Source organism: Pongo pygmaeus, chromosome 19 (assembly GCF_028885625.2).
Source record: "Pongo pygmaeus isolate AG05252 chromosome 19, NHGRI_mPonPyg2-v2.0_pri, whole genome shotgun sequence".
Classification (NCBI taxonomy): Eukaryota; Metazoa; Chordata; class Mammalia; order Primates; family Hominidae; genus Pongo; species Pongo pygmaeus.
Genome location: NC_072392.2, coordinates 56,912,102 through 56,925,385, shown reverse-complemented (window position 1 = coordinate 56,925,385; position 13,284 = coordinate 56,912,102). Strand labels below are relative to the sequence as shown.

Genomic DNA, 13,284 nt, shown 5'->3' with positions numbered 1-13,284 from the left:
TTAATTTGGAACAGAAAAGGGATTTTGTATGATTTTTATCATAGATTATTCACTATAGCAATCTTGACCAGAAGATAAAGCACTTTCCTTTTTGTATGTGCTTTATTTTTTTATTCACATATTCAGATTTATTTCACCCAAATACCTATGTTTCTTCTGATTTTAAGGTTCCTGTATAAATTTGGCTTTAGCCTTAACAAAAGGTTTAGTTTTCTCACAAGACAAGTCAGTCTCCTTCTCTCCTTCCTAGTTTGTCATCTGTAGCAAGTAGCTCACATCATTATGGTTGCAAGTGTTAATAGGCAGTAAGAAGAGGGGAGGTCAAAAAGTGCATGCCAGCTGACTCTTCTTTTTTAAATCAGAAAAAAATTGCTTTCCCAGAAGTCTAACCCTATCTCTTGGATTACCTGTCTTTTAAACTGGAAACTGGGACACATTCTATACAACTTCTAATCTGTGTAGTAAGTATAGTCTGAGGAGCAAAACATTTTTAATTGTGCATGAATGAACTCATGGGTCTACATTAAGGAAGAAAATATGAGGAATATTGGGTAGATAACTGGCTGGGTGCAGTGGCTCACGACTGTAATCCTAGCACTTTGGGAGGCCAAGATTTGAGGATTGCTTGAGCTTAGGAATTGGAGACCAGCAAGACCTCATTTCTATAAAAATTTTTAAAATAAATTAAAAACAATAGATAATTAACAATTCAGAACTAGCTGTCTTTTTAGCAAGCACATGTGAAACTAGAATATTGTCTGGACCAAGGAACAAAGCCATTTGTAATGCCAGCTCACTGCTTGTATACCAAGACCTTATGTCTTTATGAATTTGAAATTTCGAAATAAAATTTGCCTCTATTCAACTAACCTTGCCAAATTTTTGGCCATTACAGGTGTATTTAATATAATTTATTTATAATAAGTAAATTTTTTCATCTACTTAGTATTATTTGAAAAGATTATTAAAATTTTATGACAGCCTTTTTTTAAGGCAGAGAGAAATTTGGGGTATTAATTGACCATGTGTTTAATAGAATTAGAAAAGAAGTGTTTTGCACAGCAGATACTAATCAAATCCTTTGGCCAATCCCAGGGGCTTTGAGCCTGATGCAAGAATAAAAGTATGTTTTTCAATTTAATGTCGCAAAGCCAATTTCTAATATGGGGCTAGCATCAAAACATTATACAACAAAGGTCAGAGAACCTTCCTAGCCTTTCTTAATAGAAAGTAGTTAAAACTGGTACCATTTTTCAGTCCTTTTGTATTCTTTGGAGACTCTGCCTATTTCCATGTATTCATTTTCTATTTAATGGCTTTGTTTTTCTTGCTTATACATGTCTGGCCAAACACGTCCAGAAAATACAGAAAGCTATGAGGAAGAAAATTGTTGTCTCTAACCCTGCTGCTCAGAAATAACCACAATTACTGAATTGGCTTGTTTTTGGGGAATGACAAACTTAAAATCACACCCGCAATCCCCTTTTCAGTTTTTTCTTTGGAGCTCATCAGTCCATGTGAGCATGGTTTGTTTAAGGTCAAGAATCCTCTAGAACCTCCAGATAAGGGAACAGAGATTGCTTTTGGGCTTGTGAGAGTTGGGCAGAACAAACTTACTTTTTATTTTAAATCGTTTTCTACTGTTTATTATGTTTTTAAACCATTGACATGTATTCCTTTGGTGGGTTTTTTTTTTTAAATGATAAAAAGAACTTCTTGAACTACTGGACGGTGGGGTGGGGTTGGGGAGCGTGTGTGTGTGTGTGTGTGTGTGTGTGTGTATAAAGAGTTGAATGTGGATTGAAAGAGAACCCTGGGCAGTTGAATTTCCTGAAATCCAAAGATAAATAGAAATTAGAAGAAACTAAGATAGCAGTATCTTAATTACTGAGAGAAAGTACTGTACCTCACCAGTTCGAAGGGCAAAAGAAGTAATTTTCAAATACATGAAGATCCAGTATGTCTCCATGTACCGTATCTGAGGGAAATAATCAAGGAACTTCTGTAACCAAATATAAGTTCCAGCGAGGCATGGTACCTCATGCCTGTAATCCCAGCACTTTGGGAGGCCAAGGCAGGAGGATCGTTTGAGCCCAGGAGTTTGAGACCTGCCTGGGCAATATAATGAAACTATCATGTTATGTTATGTTATGTTATGTTATATGTTATGTTATGTCATGTCATGTCTGAGTCGTGTTTTTTGTTTTTGTTTTTTTTTGAGATGGAGTCTCTCTCTGTCGCCCAGGCTGGAGTGCAGTGGCACGATCTCGGCTCACTGCAAGCTCCACTTCCCGGGTTTAAATGATTTTTTTGCCTCAGCCTCCCGAGTAGCTGGGACTACAGGTGCCTGCCAGCATGCCCGGCTAATTTTATTGTATTTTTAGTAGAGATGGGGTTTCACCATGTTAGCCTGGATGGTGTCGATATCCTGACCTCGTGATCTGCCTGCCCTGGCCCCCCTAAGTGCTGGATTACAGATGTGGGCCACTGCACCTGGCCTCTATTTTATTTTAAAATAAAAATTTTAAACTTTTTTTAAGTTCTTAAATTAATAATAACAAATCCCAAGGTAGGGGAAGACAGTATAAAAACAGTGGTAGGTAATGAATATTGTAATATGTGTCTCACATGTAAATGGAGTAGGAAGAGAATGAAGAACAAATTGAGAATTTGTAATAGGCCTTAAATGAGGATTCTTTTCAAACCAGAGATGAAAAGGAAATTTTAGAAATAACAAAAAACAAAAATTTACCACGTCAAACCTATTACAGGTTTAGTGTTCCTAATCCAAAAATTTGAAATCTGAAACATGCTTGGTCCCAAACATTTCAAATAAGGATACTCAACCTGTATTTTGAACAACAAAGTAGTATTTAGCGAAGAAATGTTAACCTGAAATTTCAGTTAGTGCTAATGTCAGGAAGCTTTATAGAGACCACCTAGTGAAATTTTCTTTCTAAAGAAGTAATGAGGCTGGGCACGGTGGCTCAACGCCTGTAATCCCAGCACTTTGATAGGCCAGGGCGGGTGGATCACCTAAGGTCAGGAGTTCAAGACCAGCCTGGCCAACGTGGTGAAACCCTGTCTCTACTAAAATACAAAAAAATTAGCTGGGCGTGGTGGTGGGTGCCTGTGATCCCAGCTACTTTGGGAGGCTGAGGGAGGAGAATCGTTTGAACCTGGGAGGTGGAGGTTGCAGTGAGTCAAGATTGCACCATTGCACTCCAACCTGGGCGACGAGCAAAACTCTGTCTCAAAAAAAAAAAAAAAAAAGAAATTTAACAGATTTAGAATTATTCTGGAGGTCATGACCTTATAGTTGTAAGAGTTGGATAATTTTATTAACTGGCTTTTTAAAGATTACTTTGAAAAGTGATGGAGTAATTCAGTTCTGGACATCCTGGATATCTGCTTGCCATAGGAGAAATTGAAAAGCCCAGCAGTCCTAATGCTTTGCAGATGGTTACTGGTAGCTTTGGATTAAATTTCTGGTGACATCATACAGAGATTCAGAGTACTGGTTTTCAAACAAGTGAAAATGTTTTACTCTAAAAAGCTGTCATTCCAAAGAAGGATTTATTTAAAAGATAAAATATAAACTGTCAGATAACTCAAATAACTGTGGTGATGATGAAGCTAAATGTTTAAGGTACATGTGAATAATTTGGATAAAGTTTTGTAAATTGGGAGGAGGAAAAGCGATTTTTGAAAATTTAATTTAGATTTTAAATATATAGGTATAAGGAAAGGTTAAATGTTATAAATTTTTATTCTTTTTGTTTTTAATAGAAAAGGGACCTCAGTATGTTGCCCAGGCTGGTCTCAAACTCCTGGGCTCAAGTGATCCTCCTGCCTTGGCCTCCCAAAGTACTGGGCTTACAGGCATGACCACCACACCTGGCCTTAAATATAAATTATAAGTGTTTTAATGTTATCACATATATCCCTAAAACTTGATATATATGAGTGGCAAAAATATTTTTAGATGGAAAATGGAGGTTCATCTTACATTCAGGCTGTTTTTTAATAGACATATAGCCTATTTTTAAAATATACATTTGGGAGAATGGAGGAGTAAAAGTGTTACAAAGTTCTCATCTTAGTAGGTAGAGTAGGAAAGGGCATCATTATTTAGTTTAAACATTATCAGTGCTAGAGATGGGCATTTGATGTCTTGTGTAACAGAAAAGTTTGATAGAACTTCCAAACTAGGGTGGTGTGAATATGGGTAAGAATGATTTGAAACTTGACCAAGCTAGATGTAAGCAAAGTGAATAGAGGAACAAACTGATTATGATAAGTGAAAAATAAGATGAAAAGGTTAGACCAAATATAATTATCATCACAATACATGTAACTGGGCTCAGTTCTCCTACCTAAAGATGGCAGTTACCAAGAGGGTTAAAAAATTAAAACTAGTGCTATATCATAAAAAGGAAACACCCAAAACAATAATACTAACAATAAGGAAGAATTCAGGATAAAAGTCATTAGTTAATACAAAAGGGATATTGATAATAGAATGTATAATTCACAAAAAGGTCATAAACCTATGTGTAGCAAATAAGATAAGAGCCACCTACATAAGCAGTGTACCTTAAAAGTACAAAAACTTTGATAAAAAGATAATCAGTATAATGTTCAGGGCCTCCAGGGTAGGTTAATTCTGAATATATAGAGGTTATTAAGGAACTAGATTCTTTCAATCTGTCTGCTAATTCTTTGTGTACCAGTCATTTCTTTGGCTAGCTCTCCAGTGCTTGTAAGATTGCTGCCATGGTTTGAGGTGTCGGGTGCAGATTCCACATTCTCTAGCAGAAGAAACACTCTCACACTGATATCCTCCCTGACTTGAAATTAAAACCATACCAGACTAACAAAGAGAAAAAGATAGAAGACTCAAATAACTAAAATCAGAAATGGGACTTGGAACATTACCACCAACCTTCCACAAATAAAAAGGATTTAAGGAGAATCCTATGAACAGTTGAACACCAGCGAATTAGATAACATAAATAAAATGGACAAATTTTTTAGAAATGAACAATTTACCTAAATGCCCCAAGAAGAAATAGAAAATCTTACGAGACCTATAACAAGTAAATAAATTAAATCCATAATCAAAAACCTTCCAACAAAGTCCAGGACTGAAGACTTCACTAGTGAATTCTCTCAAACATTTAAAGAATTAGCACTAGTTCTTCTCAAACTCTTCCAGGAAATTGCAGAGGAAGGAACACTCCCTAACTCGTTTTGTTTTGTTTTGTTTGTTTTTATTTCCATTTTCATTTTATTTGCTTTATTTTATGAGACAGAGTCTTACTCTTTTGCCCAGACTGGAGTGCAGTGGCACGATCTTGGCTCACTGCAACTTCCGCCTCCCAGGTTCAGGTGATTCTCCTGTCTCAGCCTCCCAAGTAGCTGGGATTACAGGCTCCCACTACCACACCTGGCTAATTTTTGTATTTTTGGTAGAGACAGGATTTTGCCATGTTGGCCAGGCTGGTCTCGAACTCCTGACCTCAGGTGACCTGCCCACCTTGGCCTCCCAAAGTTCTAGGATTATGGGCATGAGCCACAGCACCCAGCCCCTAACTCATTTTAAAAGGCTAACGTTACCCTGATACCAAAGACCAAAAATGACATCACAAAAAAGACAATTTCAGACGAGTATCTCTTATGAATATGGATGAAAAAATCCTCAACAAAATACTAGCAAATCAAAGCTAATAGAATATTAAAAGGATTTTACACTATGACCAAGTGAGATTTATCCCAGGAATGCAAGGGTGGTTCAACATAAGAACATCAGTGTGATACACCATGTTAATAGGATGAAGGAAAAAAAAAAACCCAGTTATCTCAGTTGACACAGAAAAGACATTTAGCAAAATCTAACACCTTTTCATGATTAAAAAAAAAAATTCACAAAGCTAGGAATAGAAAGGAACTTCTTCAATATGATAAAAAGTATTTATGAAAAACTCACAATTAACATCATACTCTATAGTGAAAGACTAGTAGCTTCCCCCATAGGATCAGGAACAAGACCTAGTTGCCTGCTTTCACTAGTGGTATTCAACATTGTACTGGAAGCTTTAGCAGAAGAAATTCGACAAGAAAAATAAAAAGCATCAGTATTGGAAAGGAAGAAGTAAAACTATAGATTTGTTGGACTTGATCAAAATAAAAACTTTTGTAAATCAAAAACATCAAGAAAATAAAAAGACAACCTATGGAATGGGAGAAAATATTTGCAAATTATATGTCAATTAAGGTTCCAGTATCCAGAATATACCAAGAACTACAACTACAAACAACAAAATTTAAAAATGAGGCCGGGCCCCGTGGCTCACACCTGTAATCCCAGCAGTTTGGGAGTTTGAGACAGAGAGATCATCTGAGGTCAGGAGTTTGAGACCAGTCTGGCCAACATGATAAAACTGTCTCTACTGAAAAAAAAAAAAAAAAAAAAAAATTTAGCCAGGTGTGGTGGTGCACACCTATAATCCCAGCTATTCAGGAGGCTGAGGCAGGAGAATTGCTTGAACCCAGGAGGCAGAGGTTGCAGTGAGCTGAGATCGTGCCACTGCACTCCAGCCTGGGCAACAGAGCAAGACCCCATCTCAAAAAGAAAAAAAATCCAGTCTGGCCAACATGGTGAAACCCGTCTCTACTAAAAATAGGAAAATTAGCTGGGCATGGTGGCAGGCACCTGAATCCCAGCTACTCTGGAGGCTGAGGCAGGAGAATCACTTGAACCCAGGAGGCAGAGGCTGCAGTGAGCCAAGATTGTGCCACTGCACTCCAGCCTGGGCAACAAGAGCGAAACTCTGTTAAAAATTTAATTAATAAATTAATAAAGAGCAGGCTGGGCATGGTGGCTCACACCTGTAATCCCAGCACTTTGGGAGGCTGAGGCAGAAGGATTTCTTGAGCTCAGGAGTTTGAGACCAGCCTGAGCAAAAATAGCAAGACCTTGTCTCTATTAAAATAATTTTTTTTAAAAATCAGCCAGGTGTGGTGGCACTGGCCTGTCGTCTCAGCTACGTAGGAGGCTGAGGTGGGAGGATCACTTAAGCCCAGGAAATCATGGCTGTAGTGAGCTTGATCACGCAACTGCATTCCAGCCTGGGTGACAGAGTGAGACTCTGTCTCATAAAATTAAAAATAAAAAATGGACAAAGGACTTGAATAGACATTTTCCCAAGGAAGATACATAAAAGACCAGTAAGCACATGAAAAGATAGTGTCATTCAGCATTAGGGAAATGCAAATCAAACATAATGAGCTACCACTTTATTCCTACCAAGATGGGTACAATTAAAAAAAAAAGAAAATAACTTGGCAAGGATGAGAAGAAATCAAGTGATTCTGCTGAGAGAGCATTTGAAGAAAAGAAAAGAAATTGGAAACTTTGTGCACTGTTGCTGGGAATATAAAATGGTACAGCTGCTGTGGAGTACAGTTTGGCAGTTTGTCAAAAAGCTAAACTTAGAATTACTGTATGACTCAGCAATTTCACTCCAAGGCATATGCCTAAAAGCTTTGAAAGCAAGGAATCGAAAGATATTTGTGTGCTAATGTTTATAGCAGAATTTTTCACAAGTCAAAAGATAAAAACAATCCAAGTATCCATCAGCAGATAAATAGATACACAAAATTTGGCATTTACATATATGCACATACAATGATTCAGCCAGTTTTGGTACATGCTGCAACATGGATGAACCTTGAAAATTTTATCCTAAGTGAAATAAGTTAGACACAAAAGGACAAATACTGTTATGGTTCCACTTACATGAAATATGTAGAATAGGCAAATTCATACAGACAGAAAGCAGATTAAAGGTTACTAGGGACTTAGGAGTAAGGCAGAAGGGGAAACTATTGCTTAATGCTTACAGAATTTTTCTTTGGGGTGATGAAAAAGTTTTGGAAGTGGATAGTATTGACGGTTGCATGACATAGGTAATATAATTAATGCCACTGAATTGTATACTTAAAAATAGCTCATATGGCAAAGTTTTGTATATATTACACCGTAGTAAAAAAAAATTCTTAAACCCATACCGGTCTTTATTTTCATTATGCAGCTCTCCCCTTTCAAGCTATCATTTATTTCCAATTTTTTTTTTTTTTTTGAGATGGAGTCTTGCTCTGTCGCCAGTCTGGAGTGCAGTGGCACGCTCTCGACTCACTGCAATCTCTGCCTCCCGGGTTCAAGTGATTCTCCTGCCTCAGCCTCCTGAGTAGTTGGAACTACAGGCACGCACCACCATGCCTGGCTAATTTTTTTTTGTATTTTTAGTAGAAACGGGGACCGTGTTGGCCAGGATGGTCTCGATCTCCTGACATCGTGATCCGCCCACCTCGGCCTCCCAAAGTGCTGGGATAAACTAGTTCTAAGAAAAAGACACTTACAAGAAGGAGAGAAATTCTTTTCCTTTAGGTTCACTTTCAGTGTATTTTACTTTCATCATGTCTGGCTGATGAGGCTCTAACTAGTCATGTTCAGTCTTATGGTAAATATATTAGTAAACTAATGACGTACACATTTGTATATTTTTCATTTCAAACAATGAATAGTTCAGTCAAATAGTAATTGCTCTTGACAATAGGTGTTGATCAGGTAGACATAATTTTATGTTATTATGAAAGTAAAATACTGTGTTTACATGGTAGTGCCACATTTTGAGAACCTGCCTTTTCCTTAGGCAGAAGGTTGGGATAAAATTAGGCCATAATAAGTTGGACCACAAGTTCCTTGGATTCAATGTACTGCTTAGTGTCAGCCCAGATGGACACACAGAACCTAAAGAGTCTCCATATGTTTAATTTGCCCTTTTGTTTAAATAGACATTCAGCAGGGACTGGAGAAAATATCAAGCTGTGCCTCTCTGGCATACACTGTTTATTTTGTTACCTCATCATGTGCCAATTACTAAATAATTTCTACAGATTGTTATTTCAGGAGAATACTTACAGTGAAGGTCTTTGGGAAGGAAATTCTTAGCATTGTGGAAATGAGAAGGAAGCACTGTTCTTTTTATTCTCTAAATTTTCAACCTATGGGTTTCTCATGTTTTTCTCTTTCAACCATTTGGCTATCAAATCTGTGTTTCAAATACTAATCCTTTTTTTCTCAAGGACTTTTTTTCCTGGACTGTTACAATATCTTCTGCCTTGGTTGCTTTGCTTCCCCTCTTGGCTTTGCTATAGCCACAGTGTAGCCAGAGCATTCTTGATAGAGTTGCATTGTCCCATATGGTAGCCATTAACCATATGTGATTATTAAGTTTAAATTAATTAAAAGTAAAATGTGCCTCAGTCACACTAGGCACATTTCTAATACTCAGTAGCCACTGTGGCTAGTGGCTACCAAATTGAGCAACACAAGTATAGAACATTTCTAACATCTCAGGAAATTATATTAGATAGTGCATAAGTCAAATCACCTCCCTTACTGTTGCAAACAAAACTCCTTTCCACGGGTGGCAAGGTGCTATAAAATCTTGCTTATCTCTCCTTTCTCATTTCTCTTTACATAATCTTTTATTCACTATAGTCTAGATGAATTGGCCTTCTTTCTGTTCTTTTGACTATGCCAGGATTTCCCCCCATCCCTTCTCAGGGGCTATTCCTTCTGTTTTGCTGTTCCTTCTATTTTGGAACATGCGTCCCCACCAGATCTTCACTTAGCTGGCTACAGTGTCATCATTTAGGTGTCAACTTAAATGTTACTACTTCAGGAGAATTCTTCCCTGTCCACCCTAAATACCTCCTTTCAGAATCTTTTGATCATATTAGCCTACTTTTTTATCGTCTTTATGGCATTTATCCTTAAATGAAAGTCTTACGTATTTGTATCTTTGCCCACACTAATACCCTTATCACCACTAGAACATAAGCTGCTTATGGTAATAGATTTTGCAGATAATTGTATGGTACGTGTTGGGAGGATACACACAGGCATTGTATAGTAGTCATCACTTTATTGATTAGTCCTGGTTCTTTTGAAGTTAATCTGTTTCCCTGACTATACAAAGGAATGATAGAGATTAAAAGATTGTCTGAATTTTTCTCATTATAAGTTACCAATCTGTTAATATTCGTGGTATAGATAGAAAAAATAAATTTTATGTATCTGTTGATTTGATGCTCCTGAGGAATACTTCCTAACCTCTCCATCCTTGGTTTTCTTTTAAGTAGCTTTTATACCTTTGTTCCTTCTCAGGCTGAGCATTTTCAGAAAGTTGTATTGGCTTGATACATGAACATAATGTTCTAGCTAGCATTTAATAAATAAATAAATAAATAAATATTTGTCCAGTCCTAACACTATTTGCCTGTCTTGTACAGTCTATATAGATACACAGTCTGTTGCTATCTAGACCAGTCTGATCTAAAGCATTGTACTATTTTGGCATATCATTAAATAGTCAGCATAGTTGTACAGTTAATTTGTTTAAAGAACTCTGTATTTCCACTATAGAGGATAAAGATTTTTAAAGACATAGTTGACACTACTGCTATTTTTGGTAAATTTATCTTATTGGAAAAAATGAACATTGTGAAGCATCATGAAGTAAGTCGTAACTGATCAAGTGTTAGACTATGCTAAAAATAAGAAAAGATATTTTATGTCGATTTTAGTTTCTTCATTATTTTCCAAGTTTCTTATACTGAAGCTGTATTACTTGTGGATTTGGAACAAAAAGAGTAAATGTCATTTTTTTAGATGCAGTACATGCTGAGTACATAAAATATATAAAATATTTAGAGAAGATAAGGAATCAACAATTGAGATTAATTATGGGAAGCTTTCAGGAAAGAGCATGTACTTCTTTGTGGGCATGAGGTCAACTCCAATTTGGGCCACACACTTATTTTCAAATGCTGCCTTGTGATTGCATTTAATTACCTTAAGTCATTCAGGTGATTGGTAAGAGGTCATCAGGTCTACAAAGCTGGAAATATCAAAAATAGAGCAATGTTATTGGTGTTTTATAGGTTGCTTCATGTGCGAAATGGAAACTGCAAATATCATTTGGGTGAAGAAACATTTACATTAGCTCAGACATATATGGATAAACTATCAAAACATGGCCAGCAAGCAAATAAAGCTGCACTCTATGGAGAATTGTGTGCACTCCTATTTGCAAAAAGTCACTATGATGAGGTAAGTGTTTTAAGGTACATTTCATTTTGACCAATAAGTACCTATAAAAACGAGGGTAAATCAAATAGTCTTCTCTTATTTTTCTTACAGATCTTTTTTACATATTAAGTTTATATAAGGCAGTACACATTTGTAATGGAAAATTCAAAATCAGACAAGCCAAGCACTGTGGCTCATGCCTGTAATCCCAGCACTTTAGGCGGCCAAGGTAGAGGATCACTTGAGCCCAGGAGTTTGGTGCCAGCCTAGGCAACAAAGTAAGACCCTGCCTCTACAGAAAATTAGCTGCATGTGTAGCACATGCCTGTGGTGATCACAACTACATGGGAGGCTGAGGCAGGAGGATCCCTTGATCCCAGTAGGTTGAGGCTATAGTGAGCCATATTTATACCACTGTACTCCAGCCTGAGTGACAGAGTGAGACCCTGTCTCAAAAAAATAAAAAATCAGACAAAAGGAGTATTTGTGAGGTGAATTTCAAATATGTACATGTGTAATTTAGAGCCCTTTCTTTTGTTGTTTTTCTTTTAATTTAACCAAATGTTTACCTAAATTGTTTGGATGGGCCTCTTGTTGTAGTTTTTGAGACAGGGTCTTGCTTTGTCACCTACGCTGTACTCAAACTCCTGGGCTCAAGTGATCCACCCTCCTCAACTTCCCAAAGCGCTGGGATTGCAGGCGTGAGCCACCATGCCCAGCCTGACAGTTATTTTCCTTCTACATTTGGATTTAGGGGTTTATACTGTGCCTTATTCATGTCTTTGCAACTCTCAGCACATTGGTGAGGAATGTTGAAATCTTGGATAATTTTGACAGTTCAATCTTCTAGTGATAAATAAGCTTTTCACTCATATCTACAGAAAAGTACACAAATCTTACAGACATGGTTTGATGAATTAGCACCATGTTTTTGTGTTAGGATAGGCTAGGCTATGCAAAGGTAATATCAACCCCAGAATAGCTTGGAACAATAAAAGTTTCTTTCTGGCTCATAATATATCCCTGTCTTCAGATGGCTATGGCTGTTCTTAACGTTATATCTACGCTTTGATCAAGACACAGTGTGGTTTTGGGTCTATCTGGAACATATCTGTCTAGAACATTACCAGCCTGGGCACAGGGGCAGAAACTTCATGGAGAAGTACTGCTGGCTCTTGGACTTTTCTTCCAGAAGTGGCACATTTCACTTTTCATATTTTAATTGCGGAAAGAAATCACATGGCCACACTTGTCTTTGTTTGTTTGTTTGTTTGTTTGTTTGAGACAGCGTCTCACTGTATCACCAAGGCCTGGAGTGCAGTGGCATGATCATGGCTCACTGCAGCCTCCACCTCAGCTCCACCAAGTAGCTGGAACTACAGGTGCACATCACCACGCCCAGCTAATTTTTTTGATTTTTGATAGAGACAAAGTCTCACTATGTTATAACCCAGGCTGGTTTCAAACTTCTGAGCTTGGCGATCCTCCCATCTCAGCCTCCCAAAGTGCTGGGATTACAGGTATGCACCACCACACCCAGCCTAAGATAATTTATTTTGCCTTTTTTATTTCTTCCACTAAGCACCAGGAGAGGAAGGACATTTTTGGTTTTGTTTCCCACTTCATACCTAGATACTAGCACATTGCCTGCCACTTAACCTCTCTACACCTGTTTCCCCTAATAGTACATATCTTATAGGGCTGTTTTGTCAGGTAAATGTGTTAATGCACATAAAATACTTTGGATAGTAGCTGGGACAAAGTAAGAACTCAACTAAAGAGACAATTCAGACATAAAATAACAAATGTTACAGTAGGAGGATGGAATGTATAGGCAAACACAGGAAACCCTGCAAGACAGATGAGTTTAAGGGGTTGGAGGAAGGGGGAATGTATTTTAAGGCAGAGGGAACAGTATGCAAAGGTTTCTGGGCAAGAGAGAACATACCTCTGATTTCCAGAAAATACGTCATGTATCCACAAGGTCTGATTCAGACAAGCTGTAGATATTAAGAGTAAAAATAATATAACAGATTTATACTTTGAAGAAAGTTTAGCCTCAGAAAATTCTAACTAAATATTTTGTGTGTGTTCTTATTTAAGTCCTTGTAGAAAAATTCTGC

General features: G+C 37.3%; 1 protein-coding gene across 2 annotated transcripts in view; it reads left to right on the top strand.

Annotated features, from left to right (window-relative positions):
• Window positions 1-13,284, top strand: part of APPBP2 (amyloid beta precursor protein binding protein 2) — an 82,945-nt gene that overhangs the window by 48,566 nt on the left and 21,095 nt on the right. For both annotated transcript variants that reach the window (XM_054457115.2, XM_063655620.1), the window contains one exon: window positions 11,014-11,182. In XM_054457115.2, the coding sequence (XP_054313090.1) occupies window positions 11,014-11,182 (169 nt within the window). The remainder of the gene's footprint in view (window positions 1-11,013; window positions 11,183-13,284) is intronic.